Genomic DNA, 27,049 nt, shown 5'->3' on the forward strand with positions numbered 1-27,049 from the left:
CTTGCAAAGGCTTCATTCACAGAAGCCCAACACTTCAGAGACTGGCACTAGCCAAAAGGTACTTTGATAATATACTTATTCAAAGACTATTTTGTAACTTTTTTTTAATCATCCTTTCCAAATATCTGCTCTCATTGCAACAACCTCTCAAATTCACGTTAATCTACTTGATATTGGTTTTCAGAGGGTCAGTATGATAAGCAGTTCTTGACATTTTTAAACTGTGAGAGATAAATGGAATTATAAAAGAAAAAGGAAACACTGGGAGCTGTACTCCAGCTATCCTTAAAGTTGGATGTGTTTGGGGCTTTGTTCAATCTAGTTCTCAAGTTCTCTTTGTATCAGTTCCTGCTGACTTCATGGTAACAATGCTTTCTATTTTACACTGAATATTACTTTACACTATACACTGTAATAAATATAGCAAGCATAATGACACACATTATATGTAATATACAAACACACAGAGCCAAGACAATTGAGAACCAAGCTATATATTACTACTGAAAAAAACCTAACCAATAGCTTTGTAATGAGAACTTGATGTAATTCCTGTGTTGTTTGTTTCCAGGAAGAGACAGCAATATGCACAAGACAGTTTTCCCTTTAAATTTGCTAAGAGCTAGACACTGCCCCAAAACCCCATGCTCAGCAGCCTCAAGGGATCAATGTAACTAAGTCATGACTGGCCTTGTGAATCTAATGGCAAAAACCTGCAACACTGTTTTATCAAAAAGCAGCCCGTCGCGGCGTGCTCTATTCCTATTTGGGGAGAAAATGATTTACTCTTAAATCAAGATTCATCACTTTTAATCTATAGTTTTATGTAAGAATAAGTCTGCTGTTTACTCACAGCCTGGAGACAATATAAGAAGCCCACAATACAGACTTCCTCTGGTCACTCTAACAGTGCCTTTACACCTGTTCAACAGGCACTGCTCTCATTAGGTCCAAGAGTGGGTGAGGGGTAACTATCTCCACACTCATAGTAACTTAGAATCTGGCCTTATTTTGCCAAACTCCTACAATCTCAGACTGTGTAATTTAATCTAAAGGCATTTTTCCTTTCTGCCTTTGAAATTAAACAAGTATTTTATATTATGAGACACACAGAGAATGAATTCCAGGCATTAGAGTGCTTTTTGTTCTCTAACATAGCCAGAACTTAGAGTATGCTGCCATGACAGATGGTGTCTCCAACAGATCCATTAGGAAAATTTCCAGTGATTTATTCACCACCCTTTTCAGCTCACGATCCATCTAAGATAATAAAATAGTGTGGCTAGCATTCAGCTTTTCTATGCTTTACTGAAGCCAAAACCAGCCATTTGGATGAGACATTAAGGGAACAATCACACAAAAACAAGCAGAACACAAGAAGAATTAAGGTTCACCAATTCCCATCCCCTGTAGTTACAGGAAATCCATCATGAAGAACATGCTCACCTCATCCTGTAATAGGCACTTCATGCTCAATGCTTCAGAGAAAGGGGAAAAAAATCACTAAGGCCCCAGCCAATATGCCTTGGGCAAAATCTCAAATGTGGAAATCAGTTAATTACATGCACATGACCAAGAACTGCCACGACCAAACTATCTAACCCCTTTCATACTCTGAGAGAACATTAACAGCCAAATAAACTGTAAAAATTTTATAGGGGAAATTAAGAGTGACAGAATCTTTTCCAGTTCCTGCTGGACCAATATCACTCTCTGGGTGAGTCATGTGAAAGGGAAGAACTTGTATTGCTCTTTCTACCCCTTTACCCGCACTGTAGCATCTCAGAAGGCTCCATATGGGACTGAAAGAATTAGCCATCCTTGTTTCTTTTATTAGCCAAGGCAGGTGGAAAGGGATGAGTTTAAAAGGTGACCTGGAGTGAATTGGGTGGCAAAACCCTATGAACTTCACATAGCAGAGATTAATGTCTTTAGCCTCATGGAGGTGAGAACACTTCCTACCCTTACCAGCCTTGTCACACAGAGTAAGGGAGCCCCTAAACACAGATACATGGATAACATCCTCTGTAAAAATGGAACAAGATGTATTTAAAATTCTCTAGGTCACTTACTGAACTTGACTAAAGGATGAAACTCTCTTTGCTATCATAATATGTAACAAAATTACATGGAGCCACTACAATGCACGGGAGGCATTTGTGAGAGTATCACAACAGGAAATGATTCCATGATTTCACTCACCCAAATTAACGGGCTTGTATCACAGACACAAAGACAAAACATCCAAGTTTCAGTCTAAACTTACCATACTTTTCAAAATTTAGACTCTGAGGCATACTATATCAATTAGAGATATCAATTCAAAATTCTGCAACACAGTTTGTTCCCAATTTTGGTGCTGCTTTTTTAAAATCATAATGTCTTTGTGAACTGGAAAGATTTTTGTGGTGCTCAAGTTTCAGATCGAGAAGTGAAATAATTCAGACTCCCCAAGTTATGGGACCCACTGAGGTAGGAGAGATTCACAGTAGTCACAACAGTCCTGGACAATTAACTTAATACAAAAAACTCAGAATGCTCCTAAAACCAAAAAGGATCTTCTAAGAACCAGTATCAGGATCTTATATTGTGGCAAGAGTAATCAACCGATCCAGTTTTAATCTTTTTGTTATCTGCATTTAGGAATTTTTAAATCTGCATGGAATACTGATCTGTAAATTAAGAAATGTGATTATCATTGCGCAGATGGATTTCTGGAGTGACCTTTTCATTTGCATGTTAATGTGTCCCAACCATCACAGGTGTTCTCAAAGATGCATGATCAACTCAAAGCAAAAAAAGTAAATGGAAAATAAGCAAAGGATTAGTTATTACCGGTACTCTAAGTGAGTATAGTGAGAGCAAAAATGCCATGACCTAACCCAAAAACAAAGATCCAGTTGAAATGGACATAATTATAAACAGGAAATAAGGCATCCAAAGCAAAAAAAGTCAGAATTTTATAGCACCAGAAAGGAGGAAACTACAGTTTGAATATTTCCCCAATTTCAAATAGGAGGCCTTTTGTTAATCAAGACTTGAGTATTGTGATAACTAAAAAATAGTAACGAAAAAGTCTCCAACTTCTTTTTAACTGGACTAAAAGGAAAGACAGTTGATATCTAACTTTTCTTCTAGACAGAGCTCACATTGTGCTCAAAAGTCAGAGTGACAAACTACAGTAGCACACTCAGAGAACACAGCCAAGAGTGTCAGAAAGCCAAGAGACATGGACCATTATTGAGAAACAAGTAACATGCAAATATTCTGGAACTGAAATTAAAGGCCAACTGAGAGAATTTTATATATACACCCCACTGCAGGTACATAAAAATCACCTGTTTATTTTCTTTTTTTTAACCCTGCAACAGTGACCACCAGTAAATCTCTTTGGCTTTGCTTGTTGTGTACTGGGGAAAATTCAGGCTGACACCTGCCAGTAAAACACTAAGACTGTCTGCTCAGGAAGACAGGGAAAGTGGTAATATATAGACTGGTCATTGGCACAGAGAAAGAAGTCTTTTCTCTGGAGCAATATCAGAAACAGACCTGTGGACGTCATTGTGGGCAAAGAGCACAAATGGATATCACTGTGAGCAAAATAACCTGAAGGTACAAAGTCTCATCACACGAGCCAAAGAATATTTCAATTAGAGTAATTTTAAAAGCAATTTTCTGAAGTAGACAGGCACAAATGTGCCTAATTTTCAAGTTTATATTGTAGACTCAGATCAAGGAATGTATATGCATATGGCCAGTTAAAAGTACAGCTAGCCATTTTCAAGTATCAGATTGAGTGCAATCAAGGTATTAAGAGGAGAATATCTTATAGTACCCAGCGCGTATAAAGAGAGCTCTCTCAAAGAAAAGACTCGTAATAGGAGAAAAACCTGGCCCAACAACTTGACTAAGAGAGACTTTTGATAGAGAGGAACCATGGGGCTTTGCTTCCTGATACCAGAGGAGAGAGAGAGAGGGGGAAAAAAAGATTATGGCATTAACACTTGCACTTTTCTGGAAAGAATGTACATGGCTTTTTGTCGTCATTCCAAATCCTGCTAGTCTCATGGAACCCTCAGAGATTACTCACGTACCTTCCTGCATGGTGACCAAAGAACAGGAGTATAAACAGAGTGATGAAGCTGACCTAGTTGAAAAAGAAACATGAGTGTTTCCTTTCCCCCCAAGTGCCCAAAAGCGTAGCAGGTGTCTCACAATCAACAGTAAAGACTATATATGTTACTTATATGTTGCCTGTCTTTACTGTTTCTCTCTCTCAATTGTAAGCTCTTTATTGCCTCAAGGCAGTTCATCCAAAAGGAAAGAAAGTGACAAACAGAAAATGCTACTAAAATACTGGGAGGACAGGGGATAAACATTCATGTTTGCTTTACCTGGCATTGGCTGCTTTAAGGTCACAGAAGTGTGTGAGTAAAGTTTTCACTACATCACTGCAGACAACTTTCACTACATCCATGTGACTCAGCCTCTGTCGCAGCTGCTTGGCGATTTCCCAGAAATCTTCAGATAGCAGGTGGTATAGCTGTCCTTCATCTTTGCTGAGGTGCCCATACCAGGACAGAATGTAATCTCTGTAGCTGTAGTCAAACACTAAAAGGAGAAACAAAACAATAAATAGCAACATCTAATACATGGAAAACACACAGGGATAGTACAAAAACAATTAGTTCAGGAATAGGTTGCATATCTTCTCCTTTGGGTTTTAAATTCTCTCTCTCTTCAAAGAAAGAAAGGGTAGCAATGTTATATTAAACAAATCTGATCCTAAGAGAGATTACCAGAGGTCACCATGCAAAACCCTTAAGTGGATTTGGTCAGACAGTCAGGTTATTGAAATCTCAAACAGATACCTGTATCACAAAACATGGATTTTATTATATGAACTACTACATTATTTGCATCTCCCAAGTCTGCTGAGGACTGACACAATTTGTTCTTTATACATGCATGTAAACAACCTCGATTTCAAAGACACATTTAAAAAACATGTAGAGGCAGCATTTCCCCCACCCCCCCAGGTGAAGGACAGTGTTGAACCACATTATAAGATCATAGTAGTTAGAGAAAGGAAATCACTATTAGAATATGTTAAGGAGATACCATAAACTTGAAAAATTAAACATTTACCTAAGTCTGAACCAGGGATCAGCAACCTTTGGCCCGTGGCCCGCCAGGGTAAGGACCCTGGCAGGCCGGTTTGTTTACCTATCGCGTCCGCAGTTTCGCCGCGGTTTGCCGTCCCAGGCCAATGGGGGCTGCGGGAAGCGGCGCAGGCCAAGGGATGTGTTGGCCGCCGCTTCCCACAGCTCCCATTGGCCTGGGACGGCGAACCGCGGCCAGTGGGAGCTGCAATCGGCTGAACCTGCGGACGCAGCAGGTAAACAAACCGGCCTGGCCCGCCAGGGTGCTTACCCTGGCGGGCCGCGGGTCAAAGGCTGCCGATCCCTGGTCTGAACTATAGTTATAAGCAACTGCTAAGATTACTATAAATGAAAGTAATTAGGAAAAACTTTTTGTCAGTATTTTGACAGTCTTTGTGTATAGCTAGTTTCACTATTTTGCTGATGGTCATTTAGGCTTGAAGTGTTATACACTAGTCATCACTGCTCTGGAGGAAGCTCAAAGAAGCCTGCATATCAGCTGTGACCACAGATGTAAGCAAGATACAAAATGAAAGTCTGTAACAGTCACAGTGATAACTAAATAACAAGGGGGGAAAGGGAGAGAAGAGTGTGTGAAATTGAATTTTATGGAAATTTTGTTCCATAAGAAATTTCAAAATTTTGACTTTTTGTTCTGATTTGGGATGAAAGGAAATTTTGAAGTGTCAGAATTTCCCATTGCACAGAACATAAGAGTTCTACCCAGCTCTAATTTAAGAGGCTTTTCTGAGTACCTGAGCATACTATATATATTAATGAATTTAGCCACACACCTTCTGAGGTAGGTATTATTATTATTCCCATTTTACAGGTGGGATTTGAGGCACAGAGATTAAAGGTCTTTCCCCTGGTCAGACAGGAAGACTGAGGAACAATCTGAGTCACACAATCCTATGTTTTAACCACAAGACAATCCATCCTCTCTATTTTATATGGAATAAAAGACTTTCATGGAAAGATATTAAACGTATACCTAGTATTCTCGACTAATATCTGGCCCATCAAATACAACAAAAAGAAAAAAAAAAGAGAAAAAGAAAGTACATTACAGTGAAACCTGCCTTAAACAACCACTCAAGAGCCTGACAACAATGGTTACTCAAAGATGGAGGCCTTCTGATAAAGGTTTAAGAACGGTCCTCAGTACATGCGAGGATAATTTGGGGTAATATAAGGGATTCTGACTGATTAGGGTAATTTCAGATACATTGTTCTACCATGACAATGTGCGCTTGTGTAAGTAACTATACTCTTGTCGCTGTTACTTCTTTCGTTCCTCAACCATCCTCCTCTTACTATTTCTGAAATTAGATTGTAAGCTCTTCAGGACAGGGCTCTTTTCTTCTAGTAAGACAGATACCCAACACTTTTAGGGTGCTGTAAAATAACAGTAGTGCAATGTGTTGTGGTATTTGTGGTCACTGTTTGTAACAGGCAATGTCTCACTTCTTGTTCTGAACCATGTGTGAGAATTCTCTTGTAGATGCATTTCTCTGTCCCAGAATTAACACAATGGGTCAAAGTATTGTATTCTTCAGGAACCTTCTGCCTTTGAGGCAGAGTCGTAGTAGTGAAGAGCGATGGCTATGTTTCCCTACGTACATAACTATAAAATACGAGAAACACTACCCCCTTCCAATACCCTAAAGTATACTCGCTTTCAAAAAGAAGGGGCATTAGTCCTTAATTTGCCATTACCCTCATGGCAAAACCTTTCTAAAATGAACTTGGGATCCTAGTTTTCTCCACAATCAAAAGAATTCACAACATTCACTTTCTCCTTGTATTTACAGCAATTCGTCACAACATTCAAATGTACAACAATGCTGATCTCTACAGTATTTTGAGAGCAGAATTTTTATAAACATTACTATCTAAATGACTCAAAAGAACATAGAAATAAATAAGTCAACAGTATATTTAACACACTAGATATTTGTCACTATCTCTCCCCCCAAAACAAGCTGTTTAAAACCATCTTCAAGTCACATTAAAAAACATTCAGTTTTTCCTTTTCTCTGTTAGATCTCTATCAAACAGATGCACAAGGAGGATAGTGGAAAATTCTGAATATGTAAAATTGTACCCTCCCAGAGGATTTATTTTTACATTTAAAAGGGTGCATTCTAATATTGTTTTTATTGCATGTTAGAATTTTTTGTATGTTCCTCTATAGCAGGGGTTCTCAACCTTTTACTTTCTGAGCCCCCCTATCCTCTCCTCACATGCCCCCACGGCCCACCTGTGCCACAACAATGTTTTTCTGCATACAAAAGCCAGGGCCAGCATTGGGGGGTAGCAAGCAGGGCAATTGACCAGGGCCCCATGCCACAGGGGGCCCTGTGAAGCTAAGTTGCTCAGGCTTCGGCTTCAGCCCTGGGTGGCGGGGCTTGGAACCCCAGGCTTCAGGCCCCATGCAGTGGGGCTTCAGCTTTTTGTCCTGGGCCACAGCAAGTCTAATGCCGGCCCAGCTTGGCAGACCCCCTGAAACTTGCTCAGGGCCCCCCAGTGGACCTCAGGCCCCTGGTTGAGAGCCACTGCTCTATAGCCTAAAGCAATGTCTTATAAATTTTAGTGTTTCTAAAGCACATTGGATCTTCATCTAGCTTGATTCAAAGCCCCCTGAATTCAATGAAAAAGACTAACAATGACTTCAACAGGCTTTGGATCCAGTCCATAGTTATCTGCAACATCGAGAATTATGTTAGTTTTTGTTTATCTCTTGTAAAAAAAATTGTGCCTCAAAAATTATCAAAGGTTCTGTGCTTGCTCACATTTTACATCGATCAAACTCTGCCAAGTTATCATTTCTCTTTAGCACTATAAATATTACTATTGTGTACATAATTAAGATTATCCAGGTACTCTTTTTCTAGCCAAGAGCTGTTAGTTATGGGTTTAAGAACACCCCAAATAGCTGAAAACCATGTTTATCCAAGTTGAGTCTTGCTTTAATGTTGTCTCTAAATTACCTGCCTTTTAAGTATAGTAACAAATAAAAAAGGTTTTCAAAACCTATGTCCATAGAAAACTATTACTTAAAAAAAAAAAAAAAAAAAAAAAGTCAATGCACCAGCTCTTTTTAGTGCACTAGCTCAACCCTATTTTTGGTTTGGATGTTATGCTTCCCCACATTGTCTTCCACCCACATTTTGGACTGTTGTGTTAGTGGTTGAGAATCAGCCAGTGAGAGACTAGAGAAAAAAGGTCTATAATTAGTAGGGAAACTAGTCTTTTAATTGATAAGATGAATGAAGTGCAAACAAAACAATCAGTATCAATGGTAAAGGCTGAAAAATCATTTCAATGTTAATGATCCAAGGTATTATTAACTAACAAAGTCTTATAGAGATAGGCATACTTACAAAAATGGTCAGCATTTTGGGGTTGAAGAGCATTTTTCCTGTTAACAAGGACAATAATTTTCCTTGTTATTATGTATATAGTTTAGTTCTTGTTCTCATTTTGAACACCTAGCACACAGTATTTTATTTTAATATGTAACAAGCTTGTTTTGTAATTTTCCCTCACCTTGTTTCTGTTACTTGTAACAATAATCTGTAATTAAGGATGGAAGAAAGCAATCTAAAGAGTTTATCTTCATGCTATTATATTAGAGACACAAGATGGGTGAAGTAAAAATTTTTACTGGACTAACTTGCAGTAGTCCTGATCTGAAGAAGAGCTTGGGTAAGCTCAAAAGCTTGCCTCTCTCACCAACAGAAGTTGGTCCAATAAAAGATGATATCTCACCCACCTTGTCTCTCTAATGTGCTGGGACCAATATGGCTACAGCACTGCACACACGCTACTACTTGTCAGAGGAGATCAGGAGACAACTTAGCCCTGAGTACTGATTATAAATAACACAAGATTTAGTTTCTGACAGCATATGACTACACTGAAGCTGGGAGCTGTGATTCCCAGTGCAGGTAGACAGACTTGTGCTAGCTCCACCTGAGGTAGTGCACTAAAAAGAGCAATGTGGATGTTGCAACACCAGCTCTTTTTAGTGAACTAGCTCAAGCTGAGCTAGCACAAGTCTGTCTACCCACATTGGGAATCACACCTTTCAGGGGCAGTGTAGACATTAGATACCTAATTCTTTTGTTATGCTTGGCTTTGGGGTGAGATGACACTGGCCAAACCAAATGTAACTATTAGTTATTAGCATATTAGTATGGCAGAAGATACATCTCAGTACTGTAAGACTTTTTTTTTTTTAAGAAGATATTAAAATTAGACTGATGCCTGAACTGATACTGAAAATAATAATAAAATGAACTACAACCAAGCAGTATCATCACTGGTGTATTAGTTGGGAGGACAGAAAAAATTGTGAGATGAAATTTAAACTAGTTGCCAAAGTAAGGGAAACGTAAGTGGACACTATACAAAAAGCCATCATAGAAGAAGGAATGAAGTTAGGGTGACCAGTTAGCAAATGTGAAAAATTGGGATCTTTTTTGGGGGGGAATGGGGCGTAATAGTTGTGTATATAAGAAAAAGCCTCTAACATTGGGACATCTGGTCACCCTAAATGAAGAAGCTATAATAAAATGGTGGGTGGAATACAAAAATATAATGCTGCACAGGATATGTGGTCATGAGAGACAGAGGAGATGCTCAGGAAATAGTGGCAATAGTGTAACACTGGTCTACAATTTTTGAGAAGTTGTCTGCTTCAGAGATAAAATGTGCTATTTATTATGTATTTTGATGTGCTGAATTCAAATATGACAATTAAATCAACTGATTGGCTACTGTTTCTAAGATATTTAAGTTTTTACATTTTATGTCTATGTATATTGTGTAGATAGGTTTACAATTTATGATTAAAACTAGGTCTTTTCATGTGTTTATGGTTGCTTTACATGATATTATTTCACCCGTCCTGTTTATGGAACACTTTAAAAATCAGCAAAAGGGTTATATAAATAAAATTTATTATGAGACAAAAGGCAAAAAACTATTTTGTACATAGTTTAGTCCTATTCAGTGTCTACTCGGTGCTTCTTGGCTTGTCTCTTGTATTCATTAAATGGAGCATCTCTTGTCACTGTCCAGCAATAGTCTGCAAGCATTGATGGGCTCCATTTGCCCTGATAGCGTTTCTCCATTGTTGCAATGTCCTGGTGAAATTGCTTGCCGTGCTCATTGCTCACTGCTCCACAGTTCGGTGGAAAAAAATCTAGATGAGGGTGCAAAAAATGTATCTTTAGTGACATGTTGCAACCAAGGCTTGTGTATGCCTTGAGGAGGTTTTCCACCAACAACCTGTAGTTATCTGCCTTGTTGTTTCCGAGAAAATTTATTGCCACTAACTGGAAGGCTTTCCATGCCGTCTTTTCCTTGCCACGCAGTGCATGGTCAAATGCATCATCTCGAAGAAGTTCACGAATCTGAGGACCAACAAAGACACCTTCCTTTATCTTAGCTTCACTTAACCTTGGAAATTTTCCACGGAGGTACTTGAAAGCTGCTTGTGTTTTGTCAATGGCCTTGACAAAGTTCTTCATCAGACCCAGCTTGATGTGTAAGGGTGGTAACAAAAATCTTCCTTGATTCAACAAGTGGTGGATGCTGAACACTTTTCCTCCCAAGCTCCAATGACTGTCTGTGTGGCCAATCTTTCTTGATGTAGTGGGAATCTCTTGCATGACTATCCCATTCACAGAGAAAACAGCAGTACTTTGTGTATCCAGTCTGCAGACCAAGCAAGAGAGCAACAACCTTCAAATCGCCACAAAGCTGCCACTGACATTGGTCATAGTTTATGCACCTCAAAAGTTGTTTCATGTTGTCATAGATTTCCTTCATATGGACTGCATGACCAACTGGAATTGATGGCAAAACATTGCCATTATGCAGTAAAACAGCTTTAAGACTCGTCTTCGATGAATCAATGAACAGTCTCCACTCATCTGGATCGTGAACGATATTGAGGGCTGCCATCACACCATCGATGTTGTTGCAGGCTACAAGATCACCTTCCATGAAGAAGAATGGGACAAGATCCTTTTGACGGTCACGGAACATGAAAACCCTAACATCACCTGCCAGGAGATTCCACTGCTGTAGTCTGGAGCCCAACAGCTCTGCCTTACTCTTGAGTAGTTCCAAATCCCTGACAAGGTCATTCAGTTCACCTTGTTTTATGAGGTGTGGTTCAGAGGAGGAGGATGGGAGAAAATGTGGGTCCTGTGACATTGATGGTTCAGGACCAGAAGTTTCATCCTCTTCCTCGTCTGACTCAAGTGAGAATGATTCTGGTGCATCAGGAACCGGCAGTCCTTCTCCGTGGGGTACTGGGCGTATAGCTGATGGAATGTTTGGATAATGCACAGTCCACTTTTTCTTCTTTGACATATCTTTCCCAACTGGAGGCACCATGCAGAAGTAACAATTGCTGGTATGATCTGTTGGCTCTCTCCAAATCATTGTTTAATGCAAAAGGCATAGATTTCCTTTTCCTGTTCAACCACTGGCGAAGATTTGTTGCACAAGTGTTGCAGCATATGTGTGGGGCCCCCCTCATGTCCTGATCTCCAGTTTTGCAGCAAAAATAAAGATGATAGGCTTTCTTAACCATAGTGGTTATACTGCGCTTTTGTGATGCAAAAGTCACTTCACCACAAACATAGCAGAAGTTATCTGCACTGTTCACACAAGTACGAGGCATCTCTGCTCACTTTGACAAAACAGAAATGTGTCCCTTTGCAAAATCAAACACTGACAAATAAGAGAGCACGACACTGTATGATTTCTAGAGCTGATATAGGGCAATTTGTTCAACAGAATGATGTAAGCTTCATTATGATTGCATCATCCATGACTTCTAGGAATAACATGATGCAATTCATATCATGTATGACGCAATACCAGCTTCAGATTGCATCATTCATTGTTTTGCCTAAAAAGCAAGTACTGTCGAAACCCAGTCATAGATTTATTCATGGATCCAGTCAAAGATGTATTTTAGTCATTTCTGGTTTAAACTGAGATCCCTTCCCTTTATAACTCACTTACCCTCCGCCATTCCCAAGTCAAGGGTCATATATACTGACCCAATAGCATATCTTGAAAACTAGAGCCAATCAACAATTTTAAGCATCATTTTCGCTCTCAGTGACCCAGAATTAGTAAAGTTTGACTACATTTATTTCAGAAGCATTTTGGCTGTAGAGCAGTATAATCAGAACAAAGAAAATGGGAAAAGCACATGTAGAGTGATTTTAAACCATCAGCCAAAACATGGTCAGAAAGTTAAAAGAAATAAAGTCAATTAATCCTTGATGGATGCAGGCTATTTAGCAACTACCAGTAATAATACACCTTGGATGAACTTTATATAATATAAATCATGTAGAATAAATTACTCAAAATTAAAGGAAGAGGCTGGATTCTGTTTTCACATCAGTGTAAACCAGGAGTGGTTTCACTGAAGTTACACTGATACAATTCTAAAATGTTAAGATCAACCTGTAGTGAAGGAGTGTATCAGAGGTCATGATTCTAGCTCAGTGAAACATGGAGCTGAAGAAGTAAGGTTTTTTTTACCCATGAAAGCTTATGCCCAAATAAATCTGTTAGTCTTTAAGGTGCCACCGGACTCCTGGTTGTTTTGTGGATACAGACTAACACAACTACCTCCTGATACATGGAAGTTAAGTGTATCTATCACCTTGTTATAAGTCTATGTATATTACATCATGCACCTGCACACATGTTTCAGATTGTAAATTCTTTGGGACAAGGATAGTCTGTCTTGGGGTATTGTACAGCATCGGCACATTATCAATATTACACAGAAGCAAATAGAAATTTAAAGAGTGGGCTTTCTATCTTGAGTCCATTATATCCAAAATATTGTTTTTGTGGAACAAGACATAATAGCCTTAAACATATGTCTTAAAAACAACACAACAACGAATTTAACACTTTTAATCTTTTTCAAATATTATTTTAAATGAACAATATATACATTTGGTATTTAACAAAAGTGTTTCTACAACTGTACCTACTGCTGTATTTCAGTGCCATTACTCTGATTATAATCAAGGATCTTATTTAAGTATTGTGGACTAAGAATAATCCATCAGGAAAGAAACCTCCAGTTTTTACTGCTTAGTGAAAAGCAAGGGTTATTTATGTCCTTTTTAAAAGGAAGGAATATTTATTTTAAATAACTACATGTGGTAGCAGGAGACGTGATGACTTCATATTTGGAATCTGGAGTTAATACATTCTCTGAAACATTCAGTGATAACTGGTTCCCAAAGTTGTTTGAGGTAGAGGTTACGCAGGAGTTTAAATATAGCAATCTTAATTGTATTACTGTCAGTAGTCTTGTTTAAAATAATTTGTTGATGAACACACCTTTTACATGTAAAAAATACATGCAGAGTTAGTGGGATTAATTCTGAAATCCAAATTTCATAATTATGCCATAGGGCAAGGATTATGTCCCTTCCATGTTCAGATGGCAGATCAGTCCCTCCTCACCATAAAAAAAAAAAAAAAAAAAAAAAAGCAGCACATTTTTTGTTTGAGTCATCCTGCTCACATGTATTCTGGGTTTTATAGATAAACTCAGGCACTTTCCAGAGATAGGATATGCTTACATTTAAAGGTATCTATGTTGGAATGAACGTTGCAGGGAGAAGTGGAAGTGAGAAGATAAGAGGGTTGGCTTAGTTAGTAATTTACCTAGGTCTGAGGAAAGTAAGACAAAAATATGATAAATTTGCATTCCAAAATTCAGAACACTTTTTCAATTAACAGCTATTTCATAAGCAGTGTTGTTACAGTATTCGGTCCAGAATCAGGAAAGCAAAACATTTAAGCACATGGTTACCTTTAATTCAGCTGTGCTGAACAGGGATGGTCTTAAGGAGGTACTTAAGTGCTTTGTTGAATTAAGGCCTTAGATTTCAGGGAACAAACCAAATTATTTCGGCATGCTTGTATAGTACATGCTGTGGTCCTTGTTCCACTGTGTGACATTCAGAAACCCTAGGATCTGACAGACCATTAAACAGTCTCATGGTAGCAATGCTGCCTGAAAATAAATAAATTTTGTTACATCCTTTGAATACACCTTAGCAGAAATAGGAATACGCTATTGTATGTAAAATATTCCCATTTTAGATTTTTAGGCACCTATTATGCAAACATTTATACACATGCTTAACTTTAAGCTCAAGTAGTGCTAAATGAATTTGATAAGACTATTAACACATATAAATTTAAGTATGTGCATAAGTGTTTGCAGGATCAGGCCTTACTTTGTAAAATACTGTATATGAAAGAGAACAAATAAAGAAGCACAAAATAGACAGACAAGATTTCATGTCAGTAAAGCTATTTCCCTTGACAAACTGGATGCAGTCTCCATGGCATTTTAGATTACCAAAAAATTGTTTGAACTTGTATGCTAGCATGGTTCAATGTTCTCAGTACATTCTTTTCTACATATGATAGAAAAATATATTTAAAAGAAAAAAAGATTCCCTTCTCCAGTTCCAGACTGGTATACCACTTTGAATGACACATCAAAAGCACTTTGTTTCTGACACTGACAATATACAAAGTTGCAAAAATACATATTCGCACTACCCTAACATGCTTACTTAGACTATGTGCAAAAAGATTTAGTTATCCTCCTTTATTTTGCACAGGTTAACCAACTAGTTTAAAAATATTTTAATTCAATTAATGTAATTTCAAAGTCCCAGCTTGTATATTATCACTATTTATTTTACATTTTATATACTAAAATATTAGTAAGTGTGTTTTGTGATCCACAATCCATTTCATATAGATTACAGCAGCTGGGAGGAAGTGTGAAACCGTGACTGCAGGTTTCATTTTGATGGGATGAATTGCACTAAATAGGAAGACCAACGTTTACAGGAGTCAGTGTAGGACTAGTTGTTCTGAGGGAGTGAATAGAGAACTTTTAAGTTTTGCTTATAAGCCTAGCAGAAATCAATTAAAGCCTCAATTTTTAAAAATGACTAGCAATTTGGAGTGCTTCAATTTTTGGGTGCCCAATGAGAGATACCTTTAAAGAAAAAAAAAAAAGAGGAATTCAGACTAATTAGTCATTTGGAAACTTGCCAGATAAGCCTTTCCAGTGCACAGAGATTTATGTGGGTAAAATTTTATGGCTTAAGTCTATATAAGTTCATTATACCATACGATATTTCTTAGAAATAAAATGGGAAATCCTCAGACAAGTCGTGGTCAACTTTAAATTTAAAAAGTTGATACTGTAGGTAACATAACAGTCAAAAATAGATAAAGACAGCCTTAACTCTGACCTTTTACACTAATTTCATAGAACAGTAGCTGAATAATGTGTCTAATAGCGATGATATTTTAACTAAGAAAGCTACACTAATAGGTTGTCAGTATTATTTTAAAAATGAAACAAAGTTGGGAATAATAAAAATGAATGGGATCATTATTATGGAGGCAATGATAGGGCCTCCATAGTTAATGCTGCAACAAGATTTTGCTTTGACATATAGCATATTGAAACAAAATTCATTTGAAACAGAAGGGTTACCTTGACCTCTAACAAAGAAAGGATGACTTATTAAAGGGTACCTTATTGCGTGCTACTTTGTAATAAACAAAAAGAGCCTTTTGTTTGTGATTTCACCTTAGGGGGGAAAAAATTATAATTTAGTACATTACAAGGCACTATTAACATTGAACATGGGGAGGAAAGGTAAGAAGGGAAGCAAAGATGAACTATTTGGGGGCAAGTGGAAAATTTGACCTGAGTGATGGAATTATCAGATCTACTGTCACTTTATTAGTTTGTTCCTTACAATTTTATAGATACTGTATATCCAGTCTCAAGAAAACTTGAGATACTGCAGAGATTTATTTATTGCGGTTTGCTTTTCAATTACAATACTTCATGATGTGTTTAAAGAAGAAATCAGTCTCTGGCCCAGTTTTACAGAGAAACATGCTAAGATTATATGAAATGAACTCTCCATCTCAAAACTAGAGAGTCCATCTAGCTCACACCAGCACCACACCCACAAGCCCAAGTGCACCTGCTTTCTGTTCAACATTATCACACAGCTATACAAAGGACTGGACTAAGGATTTCTGAGATTATCAACAGGTTTCTTAGGGGTATACCCAGCCATAACTCACAAATTTTACAAAGACACGATATGGGAGATGATAGGCAAAGCATCTTTAAGTCCCCCTTCAATCTCCAGCTGCAGAAGTAGAGATCAGCTACTTGTTAGTTTTAAGTTTAATGATCAGTTTACAATTGCAAGACTGCCTTTCTCTACTTAAAGTGCCTCATCCTCACCTTTTAGGCCATACATAAATATAAGGGAACAGGGTCGGCCACTTTCTGATGCCCCCTCAAGGCCAGAAATTACTTTACAGTACCCTGTCTCTATTTTCCCCCACTTCAGGGCCCCCCTTCAGAACTGCACACAACCAGTCCAATGGTAACTTAAAACATTCTCCTCCTGTGGTCCCATTTATTTAGTCCTTACAAAGTCTTCAGTGTCTGTCTTCCTGAGCTAGGGGGTCCCCAGTCCTCCTTCCCAGACCTAGGTCCCAATTCCATCACCACTCCCAGGGTTCACCTGGCTGGAATTCAGCCTTCAGGCTCTGACTTCCAAACTGCCCCGGTGTTTCCTCCTAGCTGCAGCAACTCCTCTGGTTCCAGAGTCTTCCCTGCAGGAGCCTTTCCTTGCTCTCTCTGTGGTCTCTGCCACAACTTCCTAGATTCCCCCTCCGCCTGCAGCTTCCTAGTGCTCTTACAATGGAAATCACCTGATTGCTATCTTTACCCATCAGGATAGCCTGGCCCCAGGCCAGGCCTCCTTCCCTTAGGATAAGCCACTCTGTTACAGTAACTCTGTCTACACCTCTGGTCTCATTGCCTCTCACTCCCCTTCCCCCACACTTCTTAATCCCCAGTCTTTACTGCTTTCATCTCCTTCTCCCATTGTTGTCTTTGCACCTACAGCCTGCAACCAACTCCCACTTTTACTCTGCTAAGCACCCTCCCTCTGCCCTCCCTTCCTTGAAACTTATTTCTCTAAGGCATTTATTCTATCTCTACATCCCTCCCTTACATGAATTACTGCCCTGATTCATCTATCTCAGCTTGTGCGCTCTTTGGGATAAAGAGCACATCTTACTCTGGGTTTGCAAAAATACAATACATTTATGATGTTATACAAATAAGTGATTACTAAAAAGAAATATAATTAAACTAATCTTCCTCAGCACTCCACAGCCCAAGAGCCCTCTAATTGTCTTATGAACCATTTCCAATACACAATTTTCCCCTCTCAATTTTCAAAAAAAAATTTATGATTCAATATATAGCAATAACATTTGTATAGAAAAACCTAAATCCTAATATATAGGTAGCTGTTAATCAGTACTATTTTTGAGCTAGTGTACAATCCTCCAGGCATTACAATATGAAGTTAAAAAGCATCCATCTGATCAAATCCCAAAGGTTCCACATCAGAATTATGTTGTCAAAAAGAGAGAGAGAGAGAGAAGAATAGAACAAACACTGACACTGTTTAATTTCTGGGGGAAGATGGAGAGAAAGCATGGGCATAATAGCTCTTGGTAGCTCATAATCGTTTCCTGAAGACAGAACCTATCACAGCTGCTTACAAATATGCTTAAAATTTGAAGTTTGTGTATAGATACAGATACAGGTAGCAAACAAATGTTAGCCCTAGCAGAGATCATTTGAGGTTTATTACAGCTAGTTTAACACCACTGAAGAAGAGCTCTGTGTAAGCTCTAAAGCTTGTCTCTCTCACCAATAGACGTTGGTCCAATAAAAGATATTATCTCCCCCACCTTGTCTCTCTAACGCTCAAATCTGTAATTCAGCTAAGTATCCTGGTTGCTCAGGATGTTGCAGAATTGGGTCCAATACTGCTTCCAACTGTTTTCTCAGTAAATGTAATGAAGCCAGCTCAGACCCTTTGTGTGTACAACCATATCACTAGCTCTTTGTGCCTTTCTTGAGATGTTATGAACACCTAAAGCTCCTGTTTCAATCACTGGAAGTATCCGATGCCTGGTGCCTCTCAGTGCCTGGTCCTTTGTGTTCCAATTGTTCATGAACAACTGTATGTGCTGTCTGCATATGCTATTAACAGGCAGCATACAAATGAGCATTAATAGTCCTTAATTTTTCATTCATAGATTACAAGGTCAAAAGGGACCACTCTGACCTCCTGTGTAACCATGAATTAGAGCATCTCTCTCAGAAAAACATCTATTCTTGATTTAAAAATTTACAGTAATGGAGAATCCACCACAGTCCTTTGTAAATTGTTCCAATGGTTAATTAACCTCGCAGTTAAAATTTTGCACCTTATTTCCAACCTAGATTTATCTAGCTTAAACTTCCAGACTTTGGATCTTGTTATATCTTTGCTAGCTTAATGGAGAACAGAAATTTGATAATAGAGGGCTCTTCAAAGTACATATAGACTGTGATTGAGTCACCCCTTAACCTTCTCTTTGATAAACTAAATAGATTGAGCTCTTTCAGTCTCTCATATAATGCAGGTTTTCCATTCCTTTAGGCTTTTCTCTGAACCTTTTCAAATTTACCTACATCCTTCTTTAATTGTTGACACCAAAACAGGACACAGTATTCCAGCAGCTGTCAACCACTGCCAAATACTGAGGTAACAACCTCTTTACTCCTACTCAATATTCCCCTGTTTATGCATCCAAGGATCAGATTAGCACTTTTGGCCACAAGATCGCACTAGGAGTTTATGTTCAGCTGATTGTCCACCATGACCCTCCAAATCTTTTTCAGAGTCACTGCTTCCCAGGATAGAAACCTGCGTCTTGTAACTATGGCCTGCATGTTTTGTTCCCAGATGCGTAATCTTATATTTGCTTGTATTGAAATGCATATTGTTTGCTTGAGCTCAGCTTACCAAGCAATCCACTCTGTATCAGTGACCAGTTCTCATCACTATTTATCACTCCACCAATGTGTGTGTCATCTTCAAACTTTATCAGCAATTATTATATGTTTTTTCCAGTTCATTGTTAAAAATGTTAAACAATGTAAGGCTAAGAACCGATCCCTTATAACCCTACTAGAAACACATCCTGCTTGATGACAATTCCGTTTACAACTACATTTTGAAACCTATCAATTATGACTCAAGTTTGCTGATGATGCAGAATAAAATCCAGCTAACTCCCATCAACCTATGCACTTTAATGAACCAATACATGTAGAATCTAGCTCCTGGGCTCCTCCATTGCTGAACAGTACCAACAATAGTAGAAACTGGTTTTGGTCAGTAGAGCAGATGTATCTCAATTGCACACAAGGAAGCAAATATAAAGACCAAGAAAGCAGCATGTATTATTGACTATAACAACCTCAAACAACATCATATTAGATCATTTCTATCTACTAATCCTATTGAAATTAACTACATTTGAGTTACATTTTCCTTTGTCTTTTACAATGGTTAAAATGAAGAGATGCCAGTTATAGTGCAAGATTTACATTACGGGACTTACTACTGTCTACAGAATTATTACATCTTGTGAAGATTCCCTTCCTTCCACCATTATTTTAATCCAGGACAAAATGTGTTGTATCGGAAGAATTTTGCATCATATTCTGATATCTTTACACACTGTTGAGTAGCATCTCACTTTGCAAGAAGTCCCCTAAACGTAAATGGGATTACTTTTGCAAGTAACTGTTCTCCAGTCTGAGTAGAGGTTCACAATCGACTCATGCTCCCAGGTAAGACTCACCTTCTTTCAGAGCTTTATCCATGTTATGAGAAATGACCACCCTCCTAGACTGGAGCGATTCATGTGCATTTCCAGACAAATGACTCTGAAATAAAAGAACACCTATTACCAAAGATAGAGGAATAAGCTGCATAAGAAAGAAGAGAAAAAACAAAGCCCAAAATAATAGTAAAATCATCTGCTTTTTACAAGACACTCCTGCTAACCAAATTATTAAAACAAAATCAATGGCATTTTCCTAAAAGGTTGACATGGGCACTTGAAGTGAGAATCTTATGACATATTGGGGTTTAAATTCTCTGATTTGCAATAATTCCATTATATTTGGTAAAGGGAATTGTCTCCTTTTTACAATCTCATCAGTCAATAGTCGGACACTTGCCAGGTCCAGCACTCAAAGCAACTAAAAAAATGTTCTAGTAAACAATGTAACATTTTTATAGATTTACAAAATCTCAGGGAAGCAAAATTGCTGGACCAAAAGTTCGCTTGGATACAAAGACAAATATTGCACCTTGGTACACCTCAGCGAGAGGCCAGTAGCTAACACTAAATCATGAGAGCATTCTGTCATAACAGGTTTTGCTCAGCCCTGTGAAGCATTTTAAAATGTGAGCCCTTTAAATTTTCCAAAGCACTTTTCAATTAAGTAAAGTGCTAGCCACGAGCATCCATGACTACTTATTTTTAAGCTGTTTACCTAAATAGGTATTTTTTAATTTTAAGATATTCGCCTCTACAGCAGGGATCGGCAACCTTTGTCACGCAGCCCACCAGGGTAAGCCCCCGGGGGGCCGAGCAGTTTGTTTACGTGCCGCGTCTGCAGGTTGGGCCGATCGCGGCTCCCACTGGCCATGGTTCGCTGTCCCAGGACAATGGGGGCTGCAGGAAGCGGTGGCCAGCACATCCCTCGGCCCGCACTGCTTCCCGCAGCCCCCATTGGCCTGGAGCGGCGAACCACGGCCAGTGGGAGCTGCGATCGGCCAAAGCTGCGGACACTGCAGGTAAACAAACCACGTGCCAAAGGTTGCCAATCCCTGCTCTACAGCATCAAAGCAGGGATGGAAGGGGATGTCCTCACCAGAGTGTGATTCTAACAGAATGTCCAGAAGGAGCAGGCAGGATCTGCAATTCAGGCCTTGACTACATTGGAAGTGGGATTCAGCCACATTGCTGCCAAACTGACCTAACTCCAACAGATATGGAGTTGCATTGATTGCAAACCAGACTAATTATGTTGACTTAAGTGCACAGATCTGTTAATGGGAGAGAATTTGTACACGGATGCAAGACAGTCCCAAGTTATTCCAGTACAACTTTTAAATACAGAAAAGGGTTCAGTCCCTTGCTGAAGAGATAGCTCTTTAGAAATGTGCTACTGGTAAATGTAAAAGTTATTGAAGGAAGGGGGAAAATGTGCTAAAAGCTTTCCTCTGAATCTGGCAAGAGTCTCCCTTCCAAACACAAATGAAGTATTAGAACTTCTATCTGCCAAAACTGTAACCTGATTTAAAAAAAGAGTCCGATGGCTCAGTGCATTTTGGTGCAATTAATACACTATCTTTTTCTTATGCTGCATGTACAGTGTCTAGCACAACACACTTTTAATGGGTTCTTGATCCCCAATCAGAGCCTTTAAGTGCTACCATTATACAGTAACTCCTCGCAGAACGTTGTAGTTATGGTCCTGAAAAATGCGACTTTAAGCGAAACGATGTTAAGCGAATCCAATTTCCCCATAAGAAGTAATGTAAATAGGGGCGGTTAGGTTCCAGGAAAAAAAATTTCACCAGACAAAAAACTATATATTATATAGATATACACACAGTATACATTTTAAACAAACAATTTAATACTGTTCACAGCTATGATGATTGTGAAGCCTGGTTGAGGTGTGAAATTAGAGGGTGGAAGATGGAGGAATATTTCCCAGGGATTGCCTTGCTGCTAAATGATGAACTAGCACTTGGCTGAGACCTCAAGGGTTAACACATTGTTAATGTAGCCTCTCATCAAGGCAGCACGAACTGGAGGGAGGGGAGACAGCATAGCAGACAGAGACACATACCTTGTGCGTGGGGGAGAGAGAGAGAGAGAGATGCACACTGCCCCTTTAAGTAAGCTGATGCACTATTAAATGCATTGTCTTTTTAAGTGGATCAGGAAGTTGAGACAGCAGCTGCTGTCTCAAGCGCTCTCTGTCTCTCTCCGTCCATGTCCCCTCCATGCTCTATATGGAGAAGGGGTAAGTGGGGTGCAGGAGCAGGGGGAAGGGGACACCCTGACATTAGCCCCCCTGTGATGGGTGCCACCCATAAGGCATTATGAAAATATGCTATATATAACATAACTAGAATGTGTTTCATGCTACATATGAGATGTAGCATATCTCTGTAAAGGTCATGATCTACTGAATCTATTAATCCTATTTGTATGGATGTATCATTTTTGTATTAGAAGTTATGAATACTGGCTGCGTACTTGTTTGATTCTAAGTAGGCTGTAGTGAAGCAGTTGGTCAGTAAGTGCCCAATCAAGAAACACTTAAGCCAACAATGAACTTGGAGACACCAATCCACATCTGGACTTTCCCAGAAATGTGGCTTGGCTGGTAAGGAACTCAGTCATGCATGGACAGGTGACTTGCCCAGGTGACTCCAATACTCCATTTTGTAGCTGGACTTTGCATAGGAGAGAGGAGGGAGTCTCCACCCACAAGAGAAAGTCTATTTAAGCCCAGGGGAGACCCCCTCCATTTTGTCTTCAGCTGGCTAAAGAGAGAGCCTCTCCACCCCTAAAGATACCTGAAAGAAACTGGAACAAAGGACAGTGACTGCAAGGGGTGTGAGTGATTGCTGGACCCAGACTAAAAGGAGATTAGTCTGTAAAAGGAAGCAGTCTGGAACTGGTAAGGATCTTACCTGTATTCAGTTTCTTACTGTATTTGACATAGACTGGCGTGTTTTATTTTATTTTGCTTGGTAATTCACTTTGTTCTGTCTGTTACTACTTGGAACCACTTAAATCCTACTTTCTGTACTTAATAAAATCACTTTTTACTTCTTAATTAACTCAGTATGTATTAATACCTGGGTGGGCAAAGAGCTGTGCACATCTCTCTATCAGTGTTATAGAGGGCGAACCATTTATGAGGTTACCCTGTATAAGCTTTATGCAGGGTAAAATGGATTTATTTGGGTTTAGACCCCATTGGGAGTTGGGCATCTGAGTGTTGAAGACAAGAACACTTCTGTTAGCTGCTTTCAAGTAAGCCTGCAGCTGTTAGTGGATGTGATTCAGACCTGGGTCTGGGTTTGCAGCAGGCTAGTGAGTCTGCCTCAAACCAGGCAGGGCACTGTCCTAAGCTGACAGGGCAAGGAGGGAGGGGCAGAGGTAGCCTTGGCACATCAGGTGGCAGCTCCCAAGGGGGTTCTGTGATCTAACCCATCACACATACCTCTTACCCCCCTGCACAGCAAGCGGGAGTCTCTGGGAGCAGCTCCAAGGCAGAGGGCAGGAGCAGGACATGGCAGTGGGGGGAGGGACAGCTGAACTGACAATCGATAGCCTGCTGGTCAGCTGTAGCACAGGGAACTTAGGGGAGTGGGAAGCTGATAGGGGGAGCTGATGCGTGGCTGCCGGTCCACCCTGGTTACAAGCCCCCACCAGCTAGCTGCAACAGGCTGCTCTTCCTGCAAGCAGTGGACAAAGCAGGGGGCTGCCAAACGACATTAGAAGGGAGCATTGCACAACTTTAAATGAGCATGTTCCCTAACTGATCAGCAACGTAACAATGAAACAACGTTAATCGGGACGACTTTAAGTGAGTAGTTACTGTAATAATAATTATATAAATCATAGCACTATCAATGAATGAATCTTACACTATTTTATAGAGTTCTTTCATATGAATGTCTCCTAGCACTTAAAAGCTAGAATCATAACCAGGTAAGACGTTCCACAGATCTGGAACACCATATATAATAAGAAGACTTCTCTTTCCCCTCAAGCAAAAAGGATAGTTTTGGACAGCTGAGGGTTTTCTAGACATTCTCCTGAGCCTAAAAAATACTAACAAAAATATTTTTAGGATTATGACTTGTCACTTTTGAAACAATTTGCTTCACACAGCAAATTCATAATGCCAGTCGTGGGATTACTTCAGGATTTCTGTGCCTTATTCATAGGAGGGAAAATAAAATTATGCACAATCTCTCAATTTAAAAAGAAATGGGGAGAGAGTCCGCTGCATAAAATATTCCACTTACATTTTTCTAAAGAAATTTAACAGAGTGATACTTCAGAGGGTTCTGCAAACAAATGCCATTCAAGTCTTCCACTAGGATCATTCTCTGACACACATACTTGCTTATATTAAATATTTGCATTGAGTATCTTTTTCCCTGTTCTAGAGTAGTAAGGGATCCGATGAAGCATCTGCCACAAATTTCTACATTCAAAACTAGTTTTACTGCAATCCAGAACAAAGGAACTAAAAATATTAAACACTTATTTTTGCCTCATATCATAGGACTTTTTCCTTCTTTTCAACTCATTGCCTCTTTTACAAGCAGAGGAAAGGACATCAGCTCTCTACTTTAAGAGTAGATCCCTTCCTGTAGCAGGAATTACTCCGTATCACAGGCACCATAATCCAATATACACAATTCTACAAGGTGAGTTCACTGCACAATTTGATCCTTTCATATTTCAGTCTTAAAAGTCCTATGCTTAAACACAAAGAGAAGTGCCTCCTTATTGACTGAGGGTAAGACTTCTGTTTGACAGGGTTTATTAATTTCATTTGGGTGGCGGGGGGGAGGAAGGGGGGATTTTTAGCAATTTTTCAGTTTTATGTAGATATCCAAAAAAAAGGGGGGAGGTCTCATTGTATGTACTTTACGGAGTAACATTTTATATACCAGTACTTCACTCACTACAGTAATGAGTAATCTTTTTGTAATGTTCCCTAGTACACTTTAATATAGTACTGTTTCAAACAGCACTATGTTAAAGCACTTTAGGGAATCTTCAGTGCGCACCAGCAGGATCTTCACTGACCAACATGTCAGTGTGCTTTAGAAATCACACCTAGTAGTCTGCATTACTGCTCCACATAGACAAGCACTTAAGATGCAAGTAACTATTTCCAAAGTTTTTCCAGTGTTCATTGGACAAAACATCAATTTGATTTTTTTTAAACTGTGGGTGTTTTATCTGTGTTTATTAGTTAAAACCTAGAAATCAAAAGCCCTTATTGTGGGGTATTTTACTGAAGCAATTGCAAAGTCACAGTTTAATTCATAAAAATCTATTTTACAGAATGTTATTGTTTACAATTTGCAAGTTTTATCTTCTAAACGGTAAGGAGTGCTCTGCTTAAATCAAACATGGCCAACAAGAACCGAAAGACAGCAATACTCAGCAGCAAGAGGTCTGAACAAAAGGGGTGATCAGGAGGAGGAACTGGGTAAGAAATCACAAGTGACAAGGATGATAAAAAAAACTTTTAAAAAAATTATCTATTTGGTGGCACAGTATACAACTATTAAAGGATGCAATGTAGATACATTGTATGGAAGCTGCACAGTATGTTGAATGTTCTGAGAAATACTGCAGAATGACATAGGAATCTGTGTAGAAGGTCATCGACAATGCAGCAGTGCCATAGTTTGAGAGCAAATGGCTCCAGACTGGCAGAGAGCAAATGGGAAAAGAGCTAAGCAAATTTTAGTCAGCCTGTTGTAAAATTCAAATCTCTAGGGGAAAAGATTCTAATTATATGTAAACATTCACATTTATTTGTATGAGCAACAGATGCTTTTTCATATGAACTCAGAGAATACACAGGGGAATTCAGTTTAACTAATAATTACTAACAATTAACGTCTATACTAAAGCAACTGCTGAGTTTGACACCACGTGTCATATAGAGAGATCCCCATCTCCAAACCCCCATTCTCCCTCCAGCCTGTGTTGATAGTCAGCTGTGTTCATCGTCCCCCTAGCAATGCCTCTTACACTCTTACACTTTGCCTTACACTCAGAAGTTTTTTTAAATCCAACCATCAGTTCAGCTCCACTGGCGCTGGCAAAGGCGGGTGTGTTAGTGTAGACAGGCCCCTGGGTTGAATGACGTAATCGTAAAGATGCCAGTAACCGGCCTATCATCAGGGTCCCATCATTGCTAACACAAGTAGACTTGCACCAGCTCTAAAGCAGCAATAGGAGATTTTCAGAAAATCCTTAGTGTACAGACAACTTGAGAGTTCTAACAGAAGGAAATGTCTTGCACACTTTGTTACAATGAATGTTGAACAGTTGACTGCCCATGCCAGCAGGACAAATGGGTGTAATACTGGTTTGAGGTGAGGGAAACAGGAGATAAAGGGGCATGTGAGTATCAAACACCACAGTTTTTGTAGTGTAGGTAGCACTTTAAAATTTCACCTACACTGGCTCCCATTGTGCCACACTTTCACTGGGGGAGCAAGAGGGGGAAGAATGAAGTTCTGGTTATAAAGCTCAGACTAGAAACGGCTTACTTTGTTTTCTTAGATGTTTTCACATCTAAAGGAAGTGTCACCCATCTAAATGCAGAAGTTGAACTGGTTTAACTAAGGCTAGGTCTACACTACCCGCCTGAATCGGCGGGTAGAAATCGACCTCTTGGGGATCGATTTATCGCGTCCCGTCGGGACGCAACAATCGATCCCCAAATCGGCGCTCTTACTCCACCAGCGGAGGTGGTAGTAAGCGCTGCCGACGGAAAGCCGCAGAAGTCGATTTTGCCGCCGTCCTCACAACGGGATAAGTCAGCTGCGATACGTCAAATTCAGCTACGCTATTCACGTAGCTGAATTTGCGTATCTTAAATCGACTCCCCCCTGTAGTGTAGATGTACCCTGTGATACAATTTTAAACTGATTTAGTTGAACTGGTGCAAACCCCTGCATGGACATTCTTTTAGATCAATTTAAGCCTGACGTTTGTTGGTTTAGCTTGTGTCACAAGCTAAACTGAAATAAGCCATCTTTAAATTC

General features: G+C 39.3%; 1 protein-coding gene across 2 annotated transcripts in view; it reads right to left on the bottom strand.

Moving 5' to 3' along the window:
• Nucleotides 1–27,049, bottom strand: part of SNX25 (sorting nexin 25) — a 163,800-nt gene that overhangs the window by 123,160 nt on the left and 13,591 nt on the right. For both annotated transcript variants that reach the window (XM_054030211.1, XM_054030210.1), the window contains exons 2-3: nt 20,007–20,091; nt 4,395–4,611 (exon numbers count right to left, since the gene is read on the bottom strand). In XM_054030211.1, the coding sequence (XP_053886186.1) occupies nt 4,395–4,611; nt 20,007–20,091 (302 nt within the window). The remainder of the gene's footprint in view (nt 1–4,394; nt 4,612–20,006; nt 20,092–27,049) is intronic.

This window comes from Malaclemys terrapin, chromosome 5, assembly GCF_027887155.1.
Source record: "Malaclemys terrapin pileata isolate rMalTer1 chromosome 5, rMalTer1.hap1, whole genome shotgun sequence".
In the NCBI taxonomy this organism is placed as follows: Eukaryota; Metazoa; Chordata; order Testudines; family Emydidae; genus Malaclemys; species Malaclemys terrapin.